Below are 27,130 nucleotides of genomic sequence, written 5' to 3'. Positions count from 1 at the left end.
TGAATAGAATGACAGCACAACATGATCAAGGTACTGCCCAGGTACTGTACCATGTTGCACCAGGCCTCTTCTGGCTGCTTTTATAATGATTGTTAGCAGTAGTGTGTGTCAAACATTCAGTCATATTGACAAGATTCAAGATACTTGAATAATGTTTCTTAGAACATCCTGAGGATAATGAATTGAAAGTATTCATTATGTTGGACAACCTTAAGTTCTTAATTAGCTTGCCATTTTCTGCAAGGGTCCAAGCACTTCTTAGCAGGTACTTAGCATCTTGCAGCCTCATGCCTTGGGGCATGATTCACTGAAGATCTGGAACATCTTCTCCAGTAGGGCCCTACCAAATTCACAGCCATGAAAAATGCATCACGGACCATGAAATCTGGTCATTTGTGTACTTTTACCCTATTCTATACAGATTCATAGAGGAGACCAGTGTTCCTCAAATTGAGGGTCCTTACTTCTGTGCTACCTTCAGAGCTGGGCAGCCAGAAAGCAATGCCTGTTGGCCAGGCACCCAGTTCTGAAGGCAGTGCCCCACCTGCAACAGCGCAGAAGTAAGGGTGACAATACCATACCATGCCATCCTTACTTCTGTGCTGACAGTAGCTCTGCTTTCAGAGCTGGGCTCCCAGCTAGCAGCTACCACTCTCCGGCCTCCCAGCTTGAAGGCGGCACCGCCACCAGCAGCAGCACAGTGGTAAGGGTAACAGCCCCGTAAACACCCCCTCCCACAATAATATTGTGACACCCCCCTGCCCCCACACACACACCGCCTTTTTGGATCAGGATCCCTACAATAACAACACCATGACCTTTCATGTTTAAATAGCTGAAATCATGAAATTTATGGTTTTTAAAATCCTATGACAGTAAAATTGACCAAAATGGACCGTAGTCCCTACATAGAGCAAGAATGACACCTGGTGGCCAATTGTGACCTTAAAGGGACACTGTCGTCATATAGTTTAACATTTTCAGGCTAAACTACCATAAATTCAGGGGAAAGTTACTTGGATTCTAAACTATGGCAGGCTAAATACTTGGGTAAACTCGAGTTAAGAATGAGAGTGCCTTACAATAAATTGGTAGTAATTAAAACTAACAAGTATTAACTTTGAATTTCCTGTATTTTTAAGTTAAACGTAAATCGCAACCCAACATTTAAAAATTTGGAAATGTATCTATAAGGCTCTCAAACAACCTCAACTCTGCCTCGTCAGTGACTCTAGCCTTTAATCTTTCTTCCTGGAAAATGTGTTGTTTTCAAGTCCTTCACATAAGAGTTTGCAAGATTAGGTCTCCATATTGAACTGGTGTTTTGATCAAGGGCTTTTTGTACTGGCTCTAGGACAATTTGTAAAAGCCAGTGTATTATCGGTTTAGTGAACAGACCACTGCTATCCCTTTGTAACTTTTTCCCCTTGGAGTGGTTATCCATATGCACAGTTTGCTGACGGTGTGCAATGTACCCCACTCACCCATGTTCAGAGTCTCATGCACTTTGAGCGGCCTCGTGTACTGCACCGAGGGCATGAAAGGGTGGAGCAGGCCAGCCACCACTCAGTTCTTCTCATGCCTCCTGGCTTCGAGAAGAACATGGGCAGTGAGCAGTGCTAACAAAATAACTGTCTCTTTCCAAATTTGTGCATAGTATAGATAGGGCTGGTTAGTTGTTCCCATTGGCATTTTGGTTTTTTAACCAGAATAGCTATTTCTTTCTGGTGCCAGGATGGCTTCTTCTAAGTCCCCTGGATTTACATCCTGCCCATCAAACAAGGGCACTATACCCTTTAATGTTTAGCGTTTAAAATATTTATTTTGTCTGGGGGAATATCCCTGGAAAATGTGCTATTTGCAAGTCCTTCACTTGCAGGACCTGCAAATCTAGAGAAGCCCTGCTCCAGATGTACTTAATGGGTAAAGCAATGAGACTAGCTTCAGGCCCTGGGTCATATAATCATAGAATATCAGGGTTGGAAGGGACCTTGGGTGGTCATCTAGTCCAACTCCCTGCTCAAAGCCCAACTTATGCTATCTTATGTCCGGACAAGCGTCTTTAGGACACATCCTGTGTTCCTACTGACAGTTGTCACAGACTTCCATCTGAACTAGCAGATTCATCTGCCTATATTTTTCTCTGAACCACCCGCTTCTAAGGCTGCTGCTATGCTCGCTATGTTGAATGTCAGACGTGCTTTGGCATGTTAATTTGCAAAGGATGAAATCTTTTAGATCTTCATCCAGTTAGGTGCATATATGACTGTGTGAGGGCCTGTTTAATAAGTGGTTAATATGGATTCTCCTGCTTCATTCAGCATTTATTCTACCAGAGCTTAGGAATCATGGCTGATATATTTCTGTTGTGGAAATATGTAAAGCAGCTAGGCTGTTTGGGGAGGCACAGTCTTCCCTACCCAGCCCTCCATACAGTTTTGCACCCCGATGTGGCCCTCAGGCCAGAAAATTTGCCCACCCCTGCTTTAGGGGCAGAGGGACTTTCCTACTTGCAAATGTTAGACTGTCTTTTATTTTGATCTTAACTCAGAATTACCTTGCTTTCTAATACTTGATTTTGTTTGTTTTTAATAACTGCAGTATTATTATGAATTTAAAAAAACACTTACATGTACTGTCAACTTTACTCACAGATTTTAATGATTTGTTTGGTTTGGTTTCTGCCTGGGGATTTTCTTGATTATTTTTTTAAGACATTTTGAAATCTTTTCCATGCAAAGAAAGAAAGCTGGCAGAGAGTCCCTGGTGTTATGCAGAGAACAATGGGGGAGCTAAGTAAGAGGGAATATTGTAGTGCTTAGAAGTAAGATAGGGGTTAACCAGTCTGTATTCCTCAGGTTCTGTTGTTACCAGGAGGACTGCAGGTTCTGGTGGAGCTTCTGAACTTTGCAGGCACTCTGAGTTGAGATTAGTGGAGAAACTGTGAGGGGCTACAGGAATTCCTGAGAACATGGGGAAGTCCAGCTGAATGTTTTGGCCTCTGCCAATTGCTGCAGCTCCACAATTTTCCTGTGCATTTGGTAGAACATTGTAGCTCATGCAAGTCATGGATTCCATGATTCTTCATATTTATCTTTAGCTTAACTCTTTCCCCATCCCCTTTGTGCCCCTCCATACACACTTAGATGAAAGAAGTTATGTTGCCGTGGAGAGAGGGACCTCCACATGTGTCTTCTGTAGATGTGATGGTTGTCACCTACCCTTTGCTGTCAGGGTTTTAATGGATGCATGGAGATTCTGCTGCCTACTTAAGAACGTTAGAAAATTCTGCTGCTTCCTACATCCTATCTACAGGATGCTGAAGATTATACCATCACATGAATGGGGGTTAAGAATTTCCCTCTGGAGAGGTACGGTAATGGCTGTTCTTTGCTACCTCTGTGAGGAGCCCATCGAGAGAAGGTCTTGGCTGGGAGTAGGTTGAGGCCAGGGACATTGAGCCAATCCAGTGTTATTACCATGTTTGTCTACAGATGTTCAAGTAATTTAAGAATGAGAACTTTTGACCTGTGACTAGGCCCTCTCCACTTCAGTGACTGATAGCAAATTGCAGAGGAAAGATTGATTGGTTGCTACTTCTGATGTCACAATGATGCTATTTATGAATCACCTGAGTTACTGAGCAAATTGCAGAGGAAAGATTGATTGGTTGCTACTTCTGATGTCATAATGATGCTACTTATAAATCACCTGAGTTACTGGCATAGCTCGGTCACCATAACCTCTAGGTGTGACTGTTAAGAGCTTTTCTTATTACAGTCTAGCTTCTTTAAATGAGTTTAAAATCTAATTGAATTACAAATTATATTATTAAATATGGAATATATGAAGAGTTTGGGGTGGAGTGGTGTCACTGGAATATTCAAAGTCAAGAATAAGGTGAGAGAATAAGTGGTGAATTTTATTAATATTTTGATTTTAAAATAATTGTTTTCTTTTATCAGCAGATTGTTTTCACAATAGAAATTACACTGGGAATTTATTAAATGGGGTTTCAGTGTACTCTAGTTCTTTATAAACCACCAAAATTACAAGCAATATATTATTTTAATAAAATGACAGATAAATTGAAACACTTCTAATGGGAGAATTTCCTCTACAAAGGAAATTCTTAGCATATTGATTTTGAGTTTAAAATTTCAGTCTAACCTACTTCAAACAATGAAAATTGTTCTGTTCTTGCTGTTCAAAATAGTTCACTAATTTTTTTCAGTTGAATCAATGTGCTGATTCACTGTAAATTGAAAGTTGCATTGAATGTATCTCTTGTGCCTAAACACTTCTAGTTTTTTTTAGTTTTTGCTGCTCATTGATTGAAACTTAGCACACACTTGTACTATAGCCAAGTGTAATCTGTTATCAGTTTGGATTGGAATACCCGTGTGAGTTTTCACTAGGTCATGGAAGACTGTAAGCAGTTTTGGGGCAGAGACCATGACTTCCTCGTATGTATGTGGTCTTTTTTTTTTTTTTTTTTTAAACAGTGCCTACTAAAGGGGGTTTCAATCCTGATTGCGGGGGCGGGATTGCTATTGTAGTATAAATAAATATTCCCCTTGCATCACTGTGATTTATGATTAAACTTTTTATAGACTGAAATGATGGAGCAAAACATGGAAAGACTACAAAAATGGCAAAGAGAAGTTGAAATTAATCGTCGCTCCTTAGAAGAGAAAAGAAAAGAACGGGAAAAGGTAAGACAAGACCCATTTTTTCACAAGTTTAAAGTTGCCTCCAGACTGCTGTTACCAGAGTGAATAAGTTGTTCCTTGAGTATTTGTCCATGTAGATCCCACTCTAGGTGCATATGTGCCTCAGGCATGCAAGATTGGATTCTTCTTCTTTGAGTGCTTGCTCATGTTGATTCCATATTTGCTGTGTGCGCGCCCCCTAGGGCCGGCTTTGGCAACCTCTGTAGCCCTGTGCTTATGCGCTGGTACATTGGGCCCTGCTGGCCCCATGCCCTCTCAGTTCCTTCTTTCCACCAGTGACGGTTGTTGGAACGCTTCCTGTTTTCACAAGTCCGATAGTGGTTTCTCTATCTTTGGACTCTGAGTTTTTCTTGTATATCGTTACTGTAGTGTTAGTAGTTAGCATTTAGGAGCGGAGTCCCATTGCTCAATGTTGTTTTGGAGATCTACTTTTGAATTGATATATAAGCTTCATTCCATTATTTGCTAGTATTTTTTTGATCCACCTGTATTGGTGTAACAGATTCAGTAGGCTACTCTGATTGGCCAAACTGAGTCATGGCCATTAGTGGCCATAACAGAATTTAGGCTTTACTTAAAAATGGTTTTTAAACTCTTTTTGCTTCTGTAAGAGAGGGCTTTAGTGTAATTAGTAACTATTTACAGAAACCATTTACAGTCCCTCCCCCATGTTTTCCAGTGTTAATAGTTATAGTAACTTGACTAGAAACATGTAACAGGAGTGTGTTTCTCCCTCCTCCCTCCCCCTCCCCCATCTTCTACATTTCTAGGAAGTATTACGTCAGCTACGTGCCCTACAGACAGTGGCTCAGCAGTGCAAGGAGATCAAACTCAACCAGGACTTGCAGCAAGCCAAGAATGATTACGATGGTCTACGGGCAGAACTTGACAACGTAGGATTATTAATATTTGAACTATTCAAATGGAAGTGGTGATGCTGAGTTTTTATTTTATGTAAAATTTTAACTGTCCTCTTTTTTGTGTTTAAAGATCTATACATGACTAATATTTAAGTGCAACTAAATACATGACAGGTCAGAGCAAGCTGCGCTATGTTCCTGTCACAGGGTGAGCTGGTCCATTAAAAGACTGGGGCACAGCTGCACTTTTTCTCAGGTTTAGCCCATCTCCCTGTATGATGGGAATGAATACAAGGGTCATGTGACAGAAGCATGCATCTAAACCAGGCCTGCTGGTTTAGATGCATGGCAGCCTGTAGTCATTCAAGAGAGAGACACCCCCCCCACACCCCAAAAGTTCAGAGAGACACTCTCTCTCTCCTTAGTTCCCAGGCAGAGAGCCTGTGAAGAGGACAGGTGACAATTTTCCAGAACTCTAAGGCAGAAGACTTTGGGGGGAAGAGATTTACAAGGAACTGGAAACTATGCAGGGATAAGCCTCCATTGATGGATCTGCAGGATGCAGAAATCCCAGCTAAGAGAGGGGCTGGACTGCAGGGATGGGCATGTTCTGATAAAAACCTGGAAAAACTTGAGGCATTATAAACGGAAAGGAATAATTGAGGCTGGTAAGGGTATGTTTGAGTGTTGTGTTATGATAATAAACCAAACTGGAAGAGAGCACTACTGTAAAATCGCCACATGTGATAGCTGGTTTGATGCTAGATTGAAGGTCAACTGAGGTAGCAGATGGGCCCAAAGGCAGTTTGGGGGTAATGCCCTGGAACCGTTCCCTTTAGACTTGTTCGGATTTGAGCACTGCTTCTTTTCTACCCACACTCTCTAATAGAAAACTGTTTTTTTATTTTTGATACACATGGTCTACACTGACGTAATACAGAGGTTCTAAATTTGTCCACGATAGCTGTCCGGCATAGCTATGTGTCATCCTAGCTGTGTGAGCACATTAATCAAACATTTTCTACAGAGGAGAAAATGCTAACCACTACACATACTCTTCTTTCCATGTTTACTCTTGAAACACTCGCTTCATACTGAAACTTGGACGTCTAAAGGTTTTTATCCAGAAAAGCTTACTCCTTTCTAGAATGGAACTAAATTATTTCATTCTCATTTTTTTCCTCTCTTGATGTTGGTAATAAATTTACTTCCTTTTTAATTTGGAGTACTATAGAGCTCTTATGACAGATATAAAACAGATTAAAAAGGTTGAAAACCAGTTAGAATTTGGTGGTGTTACAGTTACGGTCTTGTTAACTTCCTGGTTTAGATAGCGATATAAAGTCAGGTGATAAATTTAAGATTGAGCATAGCACTACACTAATTTCCCTTTCCCCCGAAGAATGTAGTTCTGGAGACAGAGGTGCAAGCTGAATGTCTTTGTTGGTCCATAAATACGGGGAATTAAGGTGTACAAATACTGGTTTTTAAGAACATGTAACCTGTTCCTTGACTATATAGTAAGTGGAAAAGGTAGAGTAATTTGTCAATCTCTTGCTATTTGGATTGTACAGAATTGAGTCTAGTTTGGTATGGATGCTTTCTGTTTGTTGGCTGTTCAATGGCATATTTGGTGATAGCTGATCATCAGTCAACACCTAAACGTTACCTCTGAAATGAGCAGTTGAGGACTGAGTGGGAATGGGGAAGCATCTTCTAAACCTAATAGGTGCTTGCTTTGATAAAATATGTTACGTTAAAAAAAATTGAGAGCAAGTGTTAAATCTGCTGCCCTTATGATTGAACTTAAAAGAAAGCTCTGGTTAGCATTCCCAATGATTAACAGACTGTACTATAAATATTGCTTAAATTATGAATATATTTATACATTACAACTATATACTTGAAAATGTGCCTGAAAATATTTTTCATATCCTTGCCCAGTCTTGAGTTAAAGATTTGTGTTACCTTAACATGTACTGTTTTTGGTATGATACAGAATCTAGAACCCGGGACTGCACAGTGAAAGGAGGATGGATTTTTCAGATATCTGGGCTATTTTTAATTGTACTTTTTTAAAGCCATCATGCTGAGTTTCAAGGATTAAGGCCAAATTCTGCTCTTAGTTATACAACGCAGAAGTCAACAGTTACTCCAAAGTTCTCTTTCTTTAAGAGGAAGCAGAAGATAGCTTATTCTTTTTGCTTTGTTTTATAACATATCTTTGGAGCTCATCATTTAAAGGGACATCAGGAATTTTTAATTTTTTAAAATAGATTAAATATGACTACAAATAAAATGTGATGTGTTTTCCTCATAGGCAATAGCAGTGAAAGACCAATTGGAAAACAACTCCAATGAGCTTGCACAGAAGCTGTGCAGAGCAGAAGAGGCTTTACTGGCAAGCCAGTCAAAGGAAAATGAGTTGAGGAGAAACTTTGAGGTAAAGAAATCAGAGGGGCAACTGGAATAATTAATAATTTAAACTCGAAATCAGTAAGAACTGGTGCCATTTAGGCCTTACTGACTCATAGGGGAACTCTGCAAGTTGTGTGTTGGAGAATAGTGTATTTCCACCAGAAGTTGTGTTTCGATACTGTCTTAATCTGGCTGTCCTTTTTTGGACCATCTTAAGACTGCGACAATGTTCCTCCTCTGCCTTGGTGGGCCCTGCGCTTATTGGCGGATTTGCTCACCTCAGAGATTCACGGCAGCCCTCAGTTTGGACACTTTTGTGGCTCAAACCTGCCATTCATTCATCTAATCTCATCACTGGCCAGTATGGGGAAAAGGAAGGAAAACAATCCCCGCAGTCTCTGCTGACCCACCTTGGGTCAGGTGGACAGGCCAGGGACCTTCCCCTCTGGTGGGACTCACAGTCCAAGTCAACTCCTCTTAGGGTGACCAGATGTCCCGATATTATAGGGACAGTCCCGATTTTTGGGTCTTTTTCTTATATAGGCTCCTATTACCCCCCACCTCCATCCTGATTTTTCACACTTGCTGTCTGGTCACCCTGATCCTCTTATATCCAATAGGGAGGAGAGGGAGGGGGGAACCTGGGCCTGCCCTCTACTCTGGGTTTCAGCCCAGGGCCCTGTGGATCGCAGCTGTCTACAGAGTTTCATGTAACACCTATGTGATAGCTACAACTCCCTGGGCTACTTCCCCATAGCCTCCTCCCAACACCTTCTTTATCATCACTACAGGACCTTCCTCCTGATGCCAGATAGCGTTTGTACTTCTCAGTCTTCCAGCAGCACGCCCTCTCACTCTCAGCTCCTTGCGCACCCTTCACTGACTAAAGTGAGGTCCTTTTTAAACCAGGTGCCCTGATTAGCCTGCCTATCTTAATTGATTCTAGCAGCTTCTTAATTGGCTCCAGGTGTTCTAATTAGCCTGCCTGCCTTAATTGGTTCCAGAAAATTCCTGATTTTTCTGGAACTGCCCCTGTTATTTTACCCAAGGAAAAGGGACCTGCTTAATCTGGGGCTAATATATCTGACTTCTCTCACTCTCCTGTAGCGGGCTCCTGCCCTGTGGACCCAACCGGCCTCCCCGCCCTTTCACCGTAAGCTGGCTACATGAGTTGAAGCCGGTTCGTTTCCAGACTGCGCCAAGGAAACATCTATACACTCTCGTGCTCCACACCCTGCACTTCCTCACTCTCGCGTCACACCCACACACAAAGTGGCGGGATCTCCGGCCACTTCTAGAGGGTGAGGAGCCCCGGTGGGCCAGCCTATACTCCATCCTGCTCCCAAGAGCTGCCGGGGATGTCAGTTGGCAGCTCCTTCATGGGGCTGTTAGCACAGGCATGTACATGGCGCGGTCCACCCCCGTCCCGGGACACCTGTCTCTTCTGCAGCGTGAGGGAGACCCTGGCGCACGTTTACCTGGAGTACGCCAGGCTGCCGCCCCTATTCCGGGTCCTCACAGATATCCTGTTGCGTTTCTGGCTGCACTTTTCCCCTCACCTCCTTATTTATGCACTCTCTATCCGTGGCCCCACAAAGTCATGGGACCTCCTGGTCAACCTCCTCCTGGCCCTGGCTAAAATGGCCATCTATAAAACCAGGGAGAGGAGGTTGGTGGATGGAGTCTCCTGTGACTGTGGGGCCTCTTTCTGATCCTCCGTCCATTCATGAATCCGGGCAGAGTTCCTCTGGGCGGCGTCCACTGACTCCCTTGACGCCTTCGAGGAGCAGTGGGCGCTGTCCGGGCAGGGCCGGCTCCAGCATTTCTGCCGCCCAAAGCGCAAAAAAAAAAAAAAAGCCGCGATCGGCGGCGGCAGTTCAGCGGCAGGTCCTTCGCTCCTAGAGGGAGTGAGGGACCTGCCGCCCCCAAATTGCCGCAGGTGCCACGCCCTCCCTTAGCCGCCCCAAGCACCTGCTTGTTAAGCTGGTGCCTGGAGCTGGCCCTGTGTCTGGGGTTCTCTGCTCAGTGTCCCATTCAGGTTCCCTTCGGACCCTTTGACCACACTCCTGTCCCTGTTATTTCATTAGTTGTCCCCCAAAATCACTTGGTTTCCAGGTCTTGTGGATCCCCCGCTAAGGCTGGGGGGATCTTTTAGCAGTGGGCGGGCTTTGGCCCGCCCGCTTCCTAGATCACAATAGGATCACTCTCCTGTAGCCCTCTGGCCTGACCCTGTCACAAGACCTATAGAAGTGATACAAAATAAGGCCCTGATCTTGTAGTTTTTGCAATTGATTCCATGTGGACTGACCCCAGGCACAAAATTGGTTGTATGGTCAGGGTTTAAAAAAATTATTTTGCACCAGCACACTACAGATAGGGTTACAGTTCATATGGAATTATTTGTCTAATCTAATTATGTCAGATGGTTCAAAAGACTCTTTGTTTAGTCCTAAAAATAACATATATTAAATATCTGTTTGAGTTAATTTGGAAATTCTAGAATCATTAGCTGCTTCCTAAGTATAAGTGTGTTTTGCTTAATTCCAAGATTTCGTGGAGGAATGGGTACTTTTTTGGTCACACAATCAATTTAAAGCAAGAGAAAATCCCCAAAATTATTTGTACATTTTTACTTTTTCAAGCACTATAGATTAGCATTAGCATCAAAATTCTAACTATGAAGCCAGATCCTGACCTGGAATATATCAGCATAGCTCCATTGAAATCAATAAAGTTATTCCAATTTACACTAAAAGGATTTGGCTGTAAATTTTTATTTTAAAAAACCTTGATTGTAGATTAAAAGATTTTCCTTTTAATTGGGAATTAGAAGGAAAATGAAAGGGAAGAGAAGTCAGAATAGTCATAGAAGCAGCATGCGAGATTTTTTTTTTTAAGTTCTTATATTGTGCCAATAGCTGTTGTATCTGAATGCTTTCCAGAGTTAAGAATAATTAAGATGACTAGCATCTGTTATTTGAGGTTTCTATTTCTCCCATATCCCCCAGAGCAGTGGTTTTCAACCTCTGGTCCACAGACCCCTGGGAGTTTGCAGACTGTCTAATGGGTCCTCGAAAGGTTGTCGTTACAACGGAACAGTGGTTTTCAACCCGTGGTCTGTGGGGATCCACAGACTATGTCTAAGATTTCCAAAGAGGTCTGCGCCTCCATTTGAAATTTTCTAGGGTCCGCAAATGGAAAAGAGGTTGAAAGCCATTGTCCTAGAGGGTAAAGGGTGTGTGTGGGGGGGAGGGGGGAGTGTAAATATGAAAAATGGTGATGTTAGTTGTCATTCTAAGTTTTTGCAGGAGTGAATTTCCTAATATTGGGCCAGCTCCTGAAAAAGCCCTGTCTCCTGCATATGCTAGTTTTACTTCTGATGTGTAGACAGTTGTTCCTGAGGAACACAGCTACTGAAGTCTGAGAGAGTAAGATGGTATTTTGGGCCCATGTTCTTTATAACTTCAAAACTAAAGACAGATTTGATTGAGTGTTCTGTTGGGGAATCAGCGGAGTGAGTGAAACATAGGACTGATGTACTCAAGTGAACCTGTATTACTGAGGAGGTGTGCTGCTGTGTTCTGTAACTGTTGCAGATTTTTCAGGGCAGATGCATTCGAGTCTAAATACATTGGATTTCGATTATTCAAGCAAGAGTTAATGATGGCCTATGTGATTGAGGCCAAATTGTAATTGCAAATGATGGGATGGGATGTAGATGAAGGTGGGAGAATGCATGTCTTGTAAATGGTTTTGTGAAAGTCCAGCATCAGAGCATGGGATTTTTTTGCAGCTATGTTAGGTTGTTGGTTCCAGATTTTTGTTGAATGCTTCTTAATCAGAGCCACTTGTGCTGAGTCACAGCAAGAGGGGCGGGCCTTTCAGCCATTTAAACCCCTTGAATTTCATTGGTATTTTGAACACAGGAAGCTCAGAATTCCTGCAGCTTTGAGACATTTGTCATACATCAGCATTGTCTAAAAATTTTGTCTCTTGACAACTGTGTATTTTAGAATGATTGATGATAGAGAGTGTGAGTGTGTGTGTGTGTGTGTGTTTCGATATAACAGTTGGATATTTTGGACTAGGAGGTTGTGAAACAAAAGGAAAATAACTAGAAGCAGCAACGGTTTTATTCATGTTCTTTGGGTGACTTGTTTAAATAGCTGAAAATACAGACCTGCTGTGCCAGCAAGGATTTAGGTTGTTTTCCATCCAGACCCTCCCTTTTCTTGAATTTGGCTTCTGTGCACTGGTGCCCATCTGCTAGTAGTAAGTAGGTGAATAAATGATGGCTTGCTTCCAAGAGAGTCCCACCAGTGCCATGCCATCTGTTACCCAGCAATGCAGGAGTTTGGGTGGAAGGAGTTAGTTTCTTAGAAATAACTGTTATTTTAAGTTCCCAGGTAGGACATAGTTGTATGGGGTATTTTAACTTTTCTTAACTTATTTGGAAAAAAGATGCTTAGAAAATTTTCTATCCCAAACCCCCAGGTATTACTGAGTAATAATACTTTGCATCTAATGCTATCTTGCTACCAAGAGCAACTTCATATATTTGAATCATCCACACAGAGATGGGTGGTCTAAGAACAGGAGCTGGAACTGGAAACTTCTCCTGTGTTCTGATACTGGCAGTGAAATTGATTCCCCTCTGTGGCTTTGGGCAAGTCACTTAACTTCACTGACTCCGTTTTTGTGGGCTGGATTCTAACCTGTGTCAAGATCTGCTATGGGCAGGCAACAGAGAACTGGTTGCAACTCCCTGGTTCCATATCCGAGACAGCTAAGTACTGCTGTGATCTGTGCCAGCTGGGAGATGTCCCAAAAGGATTGTCTGCCCTCTCAGGATTGCCAAGAGTGCAGTTTGTGTTCCTAAGTCATGTAAGTGCTTAGAAACCAAGGCCCAACTTTCCAGAGTCTTCATGGGACTCAGAGGGGTAGTATGCCACATCACACTACTCTCAGTTTATTGACTTAATCGACTGTTTTGTAACTAATGTTTTGTTGTAGGAAATGAAGAAGGAAAAAAACCTTCTTTGCTGCCAGTCTGATGAAAAATCACGAAAAATCCATCAGCTGGAAGAAGCACTAAAAATAGCCCAGCACCTTCTAAAGGAGACCCAGAAGAGCGCTGAAGAGATGAAAAGTGAGTGACACATTTCTACCTATTTAAATCCCGTTACAAACTATTACTTCAGTGTGGGAGATCTGTAAACTTAGAATCATAGAATCATAGAATATCAGAGGTGGAAGGGACCTCAAGAGGTCATCTAGTCCAACCCCCTGCTCAAAGCAGGACCAATTCCCAGCTAAATCATCCCAGCCAGGGCTTTGTCAAGCCGGGCCTTAAAAACCTCCAAGGAAGGAGACTCCACCACCTCCCTAGGTAACGCATTCCAGTGTTTCACCACCCTCCTAGTGAAATAGTTTTTCCTGATATCCAACCTGGACCTCCCCCACTGCAACTTGAGACCATTGCTCCTTGTTCTGTCATCTGCCACCACTGAGAACAGCCGAGCTCCATCCTCTTTGGAACCCCCCTTCAGGTAGTTGAAGGCTGCTATCAAATCCCCCCTCATTCTTCTCTTCTGGAGACTAAACAATCCCAGTTCTCTCAGCCTCTCCTCATAAGTCATGTGCTCCAGACCCCTAATCATTTTTGTTGCCCTCCGCTGGACTCTTTCCAATTTTTCCACATCCTTCTTGTAGTGTGGGGACCAAAACTGGACACAGTATTCCAGATGAGGCCTCACCAATGTCGAATAAAGGGGAACGATCACGTTCCTCGATCTGTTGGCAATGCCCCTACTTATACAGCCCAAAATGCCGTTAGCCTTCTTGGCAACAAGAGCACACTGTTGACTCATATCCAGCTTCTCGTCCACTGTGACCCCTAGGTCCTTTTCAGCAGAACTGCTACCTAGCCATTCGGTCCCTAGTCTGTAGCAGTGCATGGGATTCTTCCGTCCTAAGTGCAGGACTCTGCACTTGTCCTTGTTGAACCTCATCAGGTTTTTTTCTGCCCAATCCTCTAATTTGTCTAGGTCCCTCTGTATCTGATCCCTACCCTCTAGTGTATCTACCACGCCTCCTAGTTTCGTGTCATCTGCAAACTTGCTGAGAGTGCAGTCCACACCATCCTCCAGATCATTAATAAAGATATTAAACAAAACCGGCCCAAGGACCGACCCTTGGGGCACTCCACTTGAAACCGGCTGCCAACTAGACATGGAGCCATTGATCACTACCCGTTGAGCCCGATGATCTAGCCAGCTTTCTATCCACCTTACAGTCCATTCATCCAGCCCATACTTCTTTAACTTGGTGGCAAGAATACTGTGGGAGACAGTATCAAAAGCTTTGCTAAAGTCAAGAAATAACACATCCACTGCTTTCCCCTCATCCACAGAGCCAGTTATCTCATCATAGAAGGCAATTAGGTTAGTCAGGCACGACTTCCCCTTCGTGAATCCATGCTGACTGTTCCTGATCACTTTCCTCTCCTCTAAATGTTTCATAATTGATTCCTTGAGGACCTGCTCCATGATTTTTCCAGGGACTGAGGTGAGGCTGACTGGCCTGTAGTTCCCCGGATCCTCCTTCTTCCCTTTTTTAAAGATGGGCACTACATTAGCCTTTTTCCAGTCATCTGGGACCTCCCCCGATCGCCATGAGTTTTCAAAAATAATGGCTAATGGCTCTGCAATCTCACCCGCCAACTCCTTTAGCACCCTCGGATGCAGCGCATCCGGCCCCATGGACTTGTGCACGTCCAGTTTTTCTAAATAGTCCCGAACCACTTCTTTCTCCACAGAGGGTTGGTCACCTTCTCCCCATGCTGTACTGCCCAGTGCAGCAATCTGGGAGCTGACCTTGTGCGTGAAGACAGAGGCAAAAAAATCATTGAGTACATTAGCTTTTTCCACATCCTCTGTCACTAGGTTGCCTCCCTCATTCAGTAAGGGGCCCACACTTTCCTTGATTATAAATGGTGATTTGAAGCATCCCCAAGAAATAATAAGTTCCCACTGTGTGATATAGTTAAATTAACTTTCAGCTAATACACGCAATTCTCTTTCCAAACTGAGATGGAACGTCTTTATACAAATATACTAACTCATCACATTATATGGTTTTAAAGCAATTAAAAATGAGGAATAAATATGTCCCAAACAAAACTATATGGTCAGCAAATTAAATACTACAATGTGCTCCTGTGTTTTAAAATCCCAAGCAAACAAATATACCTCAAACTATTATCCTTTAGCTTGTATATGGACTCCATCAAGCTAAAACGTGATGAAATGTTACCCGCCGAGCCCTAATTTGACTTTTCCCTACATTTGTCTATCTGGTTGGGAAAATGCATTTTGCAGACTGAGGTTTAAGAGAACAGGTAATTCTGCTAAATAGCCATTGTAAAGAAGGAGACTGCTCCCACTTATCGCTGTAGAAGTCTAACCTCACTTAATGAGATTTCAAAATTAAATTTATGGACCTAGTCCTGCTCCTATTTTAATTAGTATTTCTGCACTCTCCAATCCATGAGGCCATCCAAATAACTGCTTTGCGTTTTGATCTTATTCTTGGCAAGTGGCAGCACTTTCAGCTAGCTAAGAAAATGTAATGTCTTCTAAGTCCATTTTCTTGCTTTCGCTATCTTTTATCTGTGGTTCTTAAGGTGTCAAATGGGAGCATTCTCTCAGTTTTCTGGAGGGAATAATTATGCACAAAAAAATAAGTCAGAAGATGTTTGTGCTGTAGCTCTTCACTGCAACCAACAATAATTTGTCCTAATTGAAACATAACTGAATGTTGGTGCCCAGAGTCCTAGACTGTCACTCTTAACCCCCGGACGGTTCTTCCTCTCTAAGAAGTCTCGGATTATCCTCTCTAGTTATACCTTTTCCCCCTTGTAACGGTGTGGCGCCCCCTTCTGGTCATCCAGGCACTTAGCTCATTTCTAGCCAGAGCACCATCCTGCTCAACATTAGCCCCCGTGTCCCTTCCAGACCCTGGTGTCCTCCCCTGTCAGGGTCCTGCTCACAACAGTAACCCACTATCTGGGGATTCCCACCCAGGGGAATCCCCACCCCCATCCTCCACCTTGCCTCAGTGGCTACTGCCAGTCACCATCTAACCCTGTTTCACTAGGGCCGACTGCAGTCTGTAATGGCCACTCATCATTGGCAGGGGACTTTGGACCTGCTGCCTTTCCCTACAACTCCGTACCTCTCTGGGCCTTGGACAAGGCCCTGCAGCCTGGGGAGTTGCCAGCCTGGAGCTCCCCAGCTCCTCTGTCCTTTCCCTAGCCCTGCTTCACTCCAGTACCCTTAGCTTCCCAAACAGCTAGGTCCCTCTCCCTTCAGAGCTAGAGGAAGATTGACTGAGTGTTTGGCTCACAGCCCTTTTATGAGGGCCAGCTGTGGGGCTATCATTTCCCTTCCCCTCTCTCTGCCCCTCTTTCTCACCAAGTTCTGGGTCTTGGAGACATTGAATTTTCCTTGTCCTGTAGGAAGGGAATGCGTAGTCTTGTTTTATATGGTAAGTTGGTGTTATTCAATAGAATTCTCTTTGCAATACAGGAAATCTCTTGTATTGTCTGTCTCTCTTAATTTTACTCCATACATCAGTCCATCAAACACCTTGATCATTTTTATATATTCTGGATTTTGAAGACAGGAAAATGGACAAATAGGGCACCAAAATTCTTTATCTAGCCATTGATACTGTTACCTGTCAACCATGAGTTTCAGAGTACAAGCCATCAGACCTCAGTGAAGATGGGCTGTAGAAACAGAGTTACAATTGTGAAGCATAGAGCGATTTGACTAGCAGTATGTTCTTTCTGCAAAACTGAATTCTGGCAATGCTAAAATTGTCTCAGCTATACAATTTCATGGTTTGGGAATAAAGGCAGTTTTAGAACACATACGTAATTATATTCTGAAATACTAAGAAAATGTATTGCTAGGTGAAAAATTGAAAATTGTCAATATTGCCATTTTATAGTGTTACCCATAAAAGCTAATATTGCATATTTGACATAGTTTGCTTTCACAAATTAACCACTTAATTTTTTTTATTACTATAGATCAGAGTTTGTTTCAGAAAAGAGAATTGGAAGCACAAGAAGCCGAGCTTCAGCATCTAAAAATCAACAATAAATTGCTCCAGGATTCAATCCAGGAGCTACAACGTGAAAATGGAACCCTTAAGAATAAGAACAAGGCTTTAGAAGAAGAAAAAGTAGACTTACTAGAAACAAACATAAGTTTTTCATATAGTTTAATAAGGCATTTTATACTTAAGCTTTTAAGAGCCAAAATATTTATTTGTGTCCTTTTAAATATCTAGTCTCTATTCTAATATAACATTTGCTATAACTTTTCCATTAGTAGCATGGAAATCTCATTAAATCTGTTATCTGGCTATCAAAGATACAGGAGGTCTTTAGAGGGACACCTGAAAACATGATAAAATGTGCACGTTTTGTCTGTTCCGTGGCCCAGCTTTTCTCCTCATTCGGAACAAAGAGGTGATTCCTCTCACCTGTAGAACTGGGAGGTGGACCAGTGTTCTTGCTGAAGGCTCCAGGACTAAGCTCCATCCTTCACTTCAGGCCACCAGAAATTGTGTCCACCAGCAGAACAAGTTGGCGGTTCAGTTTCTCCCAACAACTTTGTTTTATCATTCATTTTTGTTCATTTTTCTGCAATATTGATTGAATTTCAACTTTTTGCTCCTCTTTCTCTCTCCTCAATTAAATTCTCTGGATCCGCAGACACAGCACTTCTCAGTAACTCCCTTTGATCACTAGTGCAGTGGTAGAAAAGCCCTGCAAGATCAAGCTAAGTCCAAGTAGTTCAGTGGGCAGCTTTTTAGGGGTCTTAGAGGGTAACCTACGTCTTGCTGCTATAAGCCACCAACCCTTGGTGTGTGAAGGGATGGGGCTTTGTTGGACCAGCGCACTAGTGCCCTGCATGCGCACATAAACACACCCATTTGAAGCCCTGACTCCATTGTGAGAAGGCTTGATCAGGAGCATGAGGATTCTCAAGGAGATGAGAACCCCACATAGTCTGCTCAGGAATAACACTTGGAAACTCCATATGCTCTGGGCCCCAAAAAGACAAATGGAATTGTCCCCTTTGTAAGGAAGTAATATGTATAATTAATGAGCAGGTCATATAAACATCAGGCTTTAAATCTTTTCTCTTGCCTTCCCATCCTTAGGATGTGTTTGCTGGGGTTTTCTCCTATATGCGGGTCTCCTGGAGTGCTCTGTATCAGACTCACTGCCCCCTCCCACCCTGGAGTATATCTGGGTGTGCAGAGACACGTGTTACTTCTGTGAAGCCCTGTCTCAGGTGGCAGGGTAATGTAAATTGTTCATCTCTGCTTTTCAACCTGGGATCCTCTTTCAACCAGGGAAGGGGGCCCAAATTTGAGGTCACAATGGAGTGGGAATTGTCCCTGTCCGTTTATCAGGTCAAGGACCCGGGTTTTACCAGGGAAAGGAGTTTGGAGTCTCCTCCCCCTCTCCATAGGCTTGCTCAGCGTTGAAGGATTAAAGAGCACTTTAGACAGTGTGTGCCCAGAACAGAGGCACATAAGATTTCCATTCCTTATGTAGCTGCACCATCAGGGGATTACAGAGGCGTCAAGGAGAAATCCCTTCCATGTTCAAAATGGCTCCTGCTTTACTGAGTAAAAACCCCCCAAGTGGTACTAATTCTCTTCGGAAGGGTGCAGACAGACACCCTTTCAGGCACCTGGGGCCATCTAGCAAGCTATTCCAACAATCAGCATTTGTCTCAGTACCCCTACTTAGTTGAGAGATGCCCAGAGCAGGGTGATTAGCGTGCTACCTCACTTCTGTAAACAATGGGGGGAAGGACCCCATGTACACAACCATACAAAAAAGAAATCCCAAACCCACATGACTCTCTCAGCACTGGAAGCCAGTGTCTTGAAAAAAACCTCAATAATAATAAACTAGCTAGTTTCTCATGCTTTCCTCCTTTGAGATCATCATTTCCGGTTAAAACTAGATGTTAAACTAAAATGTAAGGAAAATTTGAAAGTTTGGGGAACCTATCAGAGAGAGACATCGCCATGCCTCCACTTACGGTGCAAAGGAAACAATACCTTACTTGCCAGGGTCTGTACTTCAAAATTAGACCGTGTTTAAACATGTCTTTTCACTCTGCCCCTAAGGTTAACCATAACTGACTGATGTGATATTAAACATAACAGTGCAGTGTCTACACTGCATGTTGTAACATCATGTTAATGAACACATTAATTAATACCTTGTGAAACTTCCCACTGTAGACGTGCCCCTATTGTCTTTAAACTGCTTCTACTACCTCATTATGTCACACTCAACTGGTGAGAGCATATCAGTTCCGATGTATACAGAATTTCCATCTAAATTATTAATTAAGTGATTCTTCTTATGACAGCACTATTTTTGCTAATAATTTAGATAGGCGTTTTTAGTTTTTAAACCTGTCCATCTAGGTGAATTTCTTCTTATCAATTCCCTCTGCATTTTCTAGCCTGCCGTCTTTTTCTACTTCCATTTGTGGTGAATGACGGACTGTAGTTCTGTGCTCTCGCTTCAGAAATAAACACATGAAAAAGCAATCATGTAGCACAGTGTGGAGCCCGTATTGTGGCAAGCAGGCACTGAGTTACAGTGCTCACTCCATGCCCAGCTAATGGAGCACTGTGCTTGATATTTACGTTATCCTGAAGTGTGTTTTATAAGGCTGCCAGATATCCACCATCCATTTATTTTGGCATTCCAATGCACATAGGGTGGACAAACCTGCCTGGACCACATGCTTTTCAGCTGGGTTTTGTCATTTGGTTATTTTGAATATTCTATTTAGATTATTATTTCTCTATCAAGGAAATCTACACACATGTAGCTTTCCAATAAACATGACTTTAATGTTTCTCTGTTGGAATTAGAAGCTGCTATAATTCAATTGTATATTACTAAGTGAATCTACTATACAAATGCATATTATAACTTTTGTCTGGTTTTTTAGTTGCACTGAACTTTTAATGACAGGTGAGATGCCTTTAGTGAGAGTATAATGCTTATACAGAAGAATGAAGTTTCCTATTAGCAACTACAAACAATTTTTTATTTTATAGTTGGACAATCTGAAGTCTACAATTCAACTGAAGAAGCAAAATGGATTTGCTTGCAGTGAGACGAAGACGTGGAGGAAATCCTGTAAGCAGCTAGAGAAGGAAAAAAAAATGTTGCAGAAACAAATTGCTGAACATGGTGCTCCATTAAAGGAGCAAAAGCCAAGTATGGGGTAGTTTAAGAAGGAAATGCTATACTAGAATGTTATTATAAGGCTGCAAAATCATTCATGGAAGTCACGGTTTCCGTGACTTCTGTGAATTTTGCACTGCTGGTGCAGCTGATCCCAGGACCACCCCATCAGCTGGGGAAGCCCAGGAGCCAGCCGCACTGGCTGTTGCTCCGGCAGCACTAGGCATGTTCCCTGGTGCTGCCCTGGAGCAGGAGTCTGGGACTAGTGGCAGCGGGATCCTGGGCATCCCCCCAGCAACAGCGTCGCCCTGTTCTCTCCCCCCCACTCCCCAGCAGTCTTCAGGAGCGTCCCCCCTCCCAGTAGGTAAGATTTAGTCACGAGTATTTTTAGTAAAAGTCATGAACAGGTCATGGGGCCGTGACTTTTTGTTTATTGCCCGTGACCTGTCCATGACTTTCACTAAAAATACCTGAGACTAAAACATAGCCTTAATCATGATCCTGTTTCTAACCTTAATGCATTTATTTATACAATCTGTTTTCAAAACATGCATTATTACGTTTGATTCAGATGAGGCGCCAGATCCTCAGCTGGTGTAAATCAGTATAGTTTCTGAAGCTCTGCCATTCACACCAGCTGAGAATTTGGCCCAACCTCCCTGGCCACACAATAGCAGGTGTAAAGGTAGCCATCTTGCAGCAAAAACACTTCAGGACCAGACTCCAAAGAGAAACTGCTGAGCTCCAGTTCATTTGCAAATTTGACACCATCAGATCAGGATTAAACAAAGACTGTGAATGGCTATCCAACCACAGAAGCAGTTTCTCCTCCCTTGGTGTTCACACCTCAACTGCTAGCAGAGCACCTCACCCTCCCTGATTGAACTAAGCTTGTTATCTCCATACTGATTTATACCTGCCTCTGGAAATTTCCATTACTTGCATCTGAAGAAACATGCTTCAGACAGTTCCTCCATTTTCTAACTATCATCATCCTGGTACTAGTTGCAGCTTTCTGGGACCAGGAAATGCTGGCGTTTATTAACTTTAACAAATGTTTTTTAAGACACATACATTGGGGTTTTATTGATCACAAGCTTCAGTCATTTCAAGAGTTGTCAGGGGCTAAGTATAGAGCTAATAGGACAACAGTTTAAAGTGGTCACCACAGTGTGTAAAATATACTACAACTTGTCTGCCATTCGCTAGGGTAAGTTAGGCTAGCAAATATTCATGAGTGTCCAATAAGCAGAATCACTAGCAGTATAAAAAGAGATCCATATTTCTGAGACGAGCTATATTCAATTATATACCCAAAAATTGTTAAAATAATGGTAAGGTGGTAATGTTAAGCACTTAAAAGTTAGGAAATGCCAGAATTAATGTTGCCCATGCATTGTGTGTCCAGGGGCAGATTCCAAAGAATCGGGGTACCTGGCACCCTGACAGTAAATATGGTATCAACAGAGATCTCTTCTGTAAAGTAACCTTTACATGATGTCTGGTTTGTTTTATTTGGTATAGTTTACTGTGGTTGCACAAGCACACATGTTATGTACTTAATTAAGAAATGAATGACTGAGATCATTGCATTCTAAACTCATCTTTCCAGAGTCTCCTTAAAGTTATTTGTACAGGTAATGACTCTTTCCTTTGGTCAGGTGCTGATGAGGTTGCCATCTCCCTACATGAGAATGAGCCAGAGTATGAACTAGACGGACTCCCAGAGGTGGTGAAAAAAGGTAATTGTTACTTCTTTAGAGGAGAAGAGACCACATTGGTGGGGAGTGTGTGAGCGCACACTTATCTAGAGAATCGTGTTGTCATATGCGTGACTTGGAAGCATTGTAAAAACTTGGACATCATCGGCCAGATTCAGCCCTTGTATAGGTTGCATAAGTCCATTTAACTCAACTGCTTGTCAGAGCTGAGTTTAGCCGCATGTGCTTTAAAAAAAAGCCCTAGTATACAATTGAGGCTATAGGGGGCTAGTATATTTTGTTGTAGATGTATATAATTTCTAGTAGTTTTGGTTTTTGGTCTGTGTGATGTCTTCCCATCTGTACAGTTTTGTAGTATTTGATGACAAAAGCAAAACAGCCAAAAATTCTGAAATCCAGAATCCTAATATCAGGTTGTAGTTTTGAAAATCAGTCTAGATACATGTTGTTGACTTTGGGACTCCTCCAAAAACTTTGCAAAAGACCTCTGGCAAAAAGAGAGGGATTCTAGGCCCAGCCATTCCCAGTATAAAACACCTTTTTCTTCTGGTTGAGAGGAAGGGGGGAAATTTTTGCTGAAACATTTTTAACTGAATGTTTTTTCATTGAAATGTGCTGCATTGTCAAAGCCGAAATGTTTCACGGAGATGTATTGATTCAGACAAAGTTTTTGCTGGGAATGTTTTTGAGGTGCAAAGTGGACTCTTGCAAGGAGGAAGGCCCCCAAATTGAAAACCTGATGTTTTTGATTCAATTTCATTTTGTGAAAGCATTTGAAAGGCTTATGTTTTCATTCCAATCTAGAATAAAAACAAATTTTGAAACCTCGAAAGGTGTCGCAAAACAGAATTGTCGCCCTCCGGCCAGCTCCACTTAGAACAGTAGAAGAGACATCATTTTCAGATGGAAATGATTTTCCAGTTAATGGTGTTCCTTTAAAGGGAAAAGAGAACATTTTCTTGGGGAAAACGCTTTTGGCCATTTTAGTAGAGCTGCTGTTGCACAGATCCACACCCTTGCCTGAGTTCACCTATAAAATTCTAGGAACGCAAGATAGTCCTAATAATTCCCCCATTATATTTTATTCAGTGAGTAAATGCCATTTTACTGTCTTAAATTATTACCAGTTGTCATCTCCATCTTGAAATGAGCAAGATCAGATTGATTAGAACATAAAGTAATTTAAGCAACCTTGGTTAATAGAAGCTGTTTATTTTTTAGGGTTTCCTGCTATTCCTATTGTGAAAACCGACCCTTACATTTTATGCAGAACAACTTTTAACCTAAGGACCAGTCCCCGTCTTGCTGCCCAAAGCCAAAAATTGTCACCGGGTTCCCAACTTTTACGAAAAGGCAGGTCAGATAATCTTGGGGAGATCTGTAAACCGACAGCTGGTGGCAGCAAATCACAAAAGGTAACTGATCTTAAAAATGTATCTGAATGTGCAGGGCATGGGCAATCCACATAATGTATTTATCTCTCCAAGTGAGTTTGAAGATATGCCGTGTTATTCACACCTTCTTTCTATCTGCCATGAATATAGTGAAGACAAGGTCATCAATGTAAATACAATCAATAAAGCGTGGCATATAACAAAGATCTGGGCATAATGGTAAACTTAAAATTGTTGGTATGATCAAATCTGTGATCTCATGCCAAGTGCTCATTAACTTGGTAAATAGAAATGAGGTAAATCTTCCCACTTTAATGCTCCTCAGAAATATTTGATTATTTCTTGAAAGACCTGGCTGCCTAGAGCAGGGGGTGCGTGTGTGCGTGCATAGATGGATTACACACAAAAGCACTCAAAAGTTCGGATATGCTGGAATGAAGGCTCCTTGTCCCAATCTCTCTGTTCAGCCAGCCCCAGTTCGCTTCTCCTCCTCCTCTTAGCTCTGTGTCTTCTCTCAGTGTCTCCTACACATTCCTTTCCCTGTACCCCCGCCTTCTCTCATAGTCTTCTAGCCCTAGCCTCGCCTACTGGCTCCCTGTCCTTGGCCCCCTCTCCTCACCCCCGTTCCAGTCCCAATCTTGGCATACTCCTTGTCCCAGTCTGCCCTCCCACCACCACCCCCCGATTTGCCTTTTGTCCCCTCTGCATTTGAGTCCAGTATCTTCCTCCACCACCGTGCATGTGCACCAGCTTGGAGGGGTCATTGGGAGTACAGGAAAGAAAGGTTCCTGTCTCAGTTCTGGTGCTTGGCCCAAAGCAGCTGGGAAGAACCGTTGCAGGGAAACTCTGGCGTTGACCCCTGTAGGCCTGGGTTGGAGCCTATCAGTTGCTCTGTGAGGATGGCTCAGTGCTGTGTTTTCATATCCAGGAGCTGTGGGGAAATGGCACATGTGCAGTCACTCTTTGGGGAATAGCTCATGCGCAGTTTGGTTAGCACTAAGAGCTGTGCGAGATCCAAGTATACGCAGCGAGGATGAAATCTTCAGGGATTTTAGCTGCTAAAAATCTAAGAATTCTCTCTACTGAGCGTCTGTGAACTGTGATTTTTTTTCAAAGGCTTCTAATTTGGCCAAATTTGGGCAAGTTTTCCTGGGGATGGCGAAAAGCACATTCTCTGACACAAAGGCCACTCCCTGCCAAATGACAAGTCCCTGCTCCAAGACATGGAGCTTTTCAAAGAAAAGTTGCCCGAATATTTTAATATGAGAAAAATGTAGATTTCCCTAGCCTTGCTCTTGGGAATAGCTAAACCATTTTGGCTGAAATTCTGCCTCTGTCCCCCACCCCCGAAGAAAAAGAGCATGAGGCAGACATACAGCATGGAAAATTTCAGCCCAAGCAATTAAAGTTTGTAAAGTTATAAGCAGCAGAAAACAGGGTCTTGTAATGGGAGGAGACAGGTAACCTTAATAATAAATGATCCTACTAGCTTTCCCAGTAATATATGTTGGTAACAATTTTGTTTTTGCTGTTGCATTGCTGTGAACAACACATAAAATCATTCTTTAAGTAACAATCTCTACAAAAACAATCATGCTTCAACCAATTGTTTAAAGAGATATTCTGTTCCCAGAGTTTTCATTTTTTAGGGCCAGACCCTGAAGTCGTTTCTCAGTCCTTATGCAAACTTGATCTGATTTTTTTCCTTTGCTTTTAATTATTGAGGACACTGGAATGAAAATTGATCTCATTCTTTAGAAGTTTTGGTACTGTACTTTGTCTTAATGCTTGTATTGTGATAGCCTCAACCAGACCCTGGTAACTGCATGTCCACAATCGGAGATTTTGCCCATTGCTAGAAAAACACTGATAGAGTGACGGAACAATTAGAGAGGTGGCACACTATCTCCACAACTCTTAGGTCTAAAAAGGAATGCTTCCACAGTCTCTGCTTTCAGTGGTAAAAATCATTTATTTTTAGACTTAGCCGTATATTTCTCAAGCTACTATTACAATTACGGAACTGTAAGGACTGTCTTCCCTTTTTCCACTTGACATCAACATTTTAACAGCTTTTATTTTGATAAGTATCGGCGCTAGAAGGATAAGCCCTGATGCTCATCTCTCACACAGGACCCACATCAGTGTAAGTGGGATGAGAATCGAGACCAATTACCTACACTATCAGAAGCTGTGGCATTTGGGATTTCAATTGTCGTGAAGCACACATTTATAACTACTTAAGTTTTAACTAATTGATGCTAAAATCATGTCAGCATTTGGTGGGAAGTGCAGGGGAGACAAGGATGATTGTAATAGCAGTGGGGACTGGAATTTGAGATAACTCCAAAGGTATAAATATTGTGAAATTTTTCAACAGTTTTACAAAGCTAGTGTTGAACAGCAGAACATCTGGACAAGATATCCTCTGCAGGCCAGTGTAAATGCTTCAGGACAAAACAACTTTTTCAAGTGCTATTCTATTTACAGAATAAACTATAGGACATTTACAAATTCATTATGAAATATCAGTAATTAAATTTAAATTACATATCTCAAAATACAGTTCTGCAGATTAGTGATTGAGCAAGAATAGACTAGACAAGGAATTACTGTGTACTACTCCTTAGCTTTGCCTATACCTTGTTATATTATGTGACTTGCAATTTGTAAAACTTGAATGTGGTGAGGAGTAGGTAGTTGCTGTTAAGCATTCTGCACAGCACTGTTGTATTTTCAAAGTGATCAATATAAACACTGAAGATTCTTGCATTTAGCGGGTGTCTGCTAATTCATGGTATTCGGTTGCTTGGAATGCGTCTCTCACTTCCTGCTGGTACTTAACAAGACTATTTTTTGTTGTGTTGCAGGTAGATGATACTCAACAGTGCCAAGCAGAAACAGCTATTGAACCCATGGAATCTAGTTCAAGATCTCTTGGCATAAATGAGCAACCCAGAAAAACTGTTGCTCAGACCTCTAGGGAGAATATTAACACTCACAAAGGCAGATGTTCCTTGAGCACACAAACATCACCTGAGCAAAATGAAGAAGGCAAAAACTGTATAATACTGTAAACCTGAGTAGTATAAGGGCCCTACCGTCAATAAAACCCTAACCCTGCCTCTTGACCCCTTTACCCTGCCCCTTGACCCCTTAAACCTCACCCACCTGTCACAGGAAGTCCCGCCCCAGGGGGTGTTAATTTCGGGGTCAAGACGTCCACATGACCGGCAGCAAGGTGTGTCATGTGACCCTCCCCCTACGAACTCCTCCTCGGTATTGGTTTTACCCCGATAGGACCACCTTGAGAGGAGATTTGACCAGTCAGGGTGAGTCCTATGGCGGGGTGACCTGTCCGGATGTGGGTCGTGTGACCCCTCTAAGAACTCCTCCCAACACTCTCTGCCAGTCAGAGTGCAACACCATTACCCCATATGTCCCAGCTCCGGGCAGAGGAGGCCATCTCTTACCAAGGACACGTGTTTTAGGAATTGTGGAAAGGCTGCTGAGAGGAAACGTGGACTCCTTTACCACCTCTGTGAGAACTTCAGACTTTGTTTTAGCCCCGACCACCTTTGGATTTGTGTGGAGAAAGCTCTACATCAGTGACAGTCCCGAGGAGGACCCTTTGACTCAACCGTTTATGGATACATTGGAATCTGACCCCGAAACCCTTGTGAGGCACCCCGATGAGTGT

At 42.6% G+C, this 27,130-nt stretch overlaps 1 protein-coding gene across 1 annotated transcript; it reads left to right on the top strand.

Annotated features, from left to right (window-relative positions):
* The first annotated feature begins 15 nt into the window (after window positions 1-15).
* Window positions 16-26,559, top strand: LOC128833662 (centromere protein F-like). Its single transcript, XM_054021697.1, has 10 exons — window positions 16-41; window positions 3,147-3,371; window positions 4,614-4,715; window positions 5,504-5,626; window positions 13,025-13,160; window positions 17,109-17,263; window positions 20,186-20,267; window positions 21,977-22,057; window positions 23,258-23,451; window positions 26,301-26,559. The coding sequence occupies exons 3-10, from the start codon at window positions 4,620-4,622 to the stop codon at window positions 26,505-26,507; spliced, it is 1,074 nt and encodes a 357-aa protein (XP_053877672.1). The 5' UTR covers window positions 16-41; window positions 3,147-3,371; window positions 4,614-4,619; the 3' UTR covers window positions 26,508-26,559.
* The last annotated feature ends 571 nt before the right edge of the window (window positions 26,560-27,130 follow it).

Source organism: Malaclemys terrapin, chromosome 3 (assembly GCF_027887155.1).
Source record: "Malaclemys terrapin pileata isolate rMalTer1 chromosome 3, rMalTer1.hap1, whole genome shotgun sequence".
Taxonomy (NCBI): domain Eukaryota; kingdom Metazoa; phylum Chordata; order Testudines; family Emydidae; genus Malaclemys; species Malaclemys terrapin.
Note: the sequence above shows the minus strand (reverse complement) of the source record. Positions and strands in the feature narration are given on the sequence as shown.

Coding starts and splice junctions, on each gene's coding strand:
- LOC128833662 (XM_054021697.1), top strand. CDS start 4,620: ATGATGGAGCAAAACATGGAAAGACTACAAAAATGGCAAAGAGAAGTT. Junction 4,716..5,503: donor AAAGAAAAGAACGGGAAAAG/GTAAGACAAGAC, acceptor CTACATTTCTAG/GAAGTATTACGTCAGCTACG. Junction 20,268..21,976: donor GAAGACGTGGAGGAAATCCT/GTAAGCAGCTAG, acceptor TCCTTTGGTCAG/GTGCTGATGAGGTTGCCATC.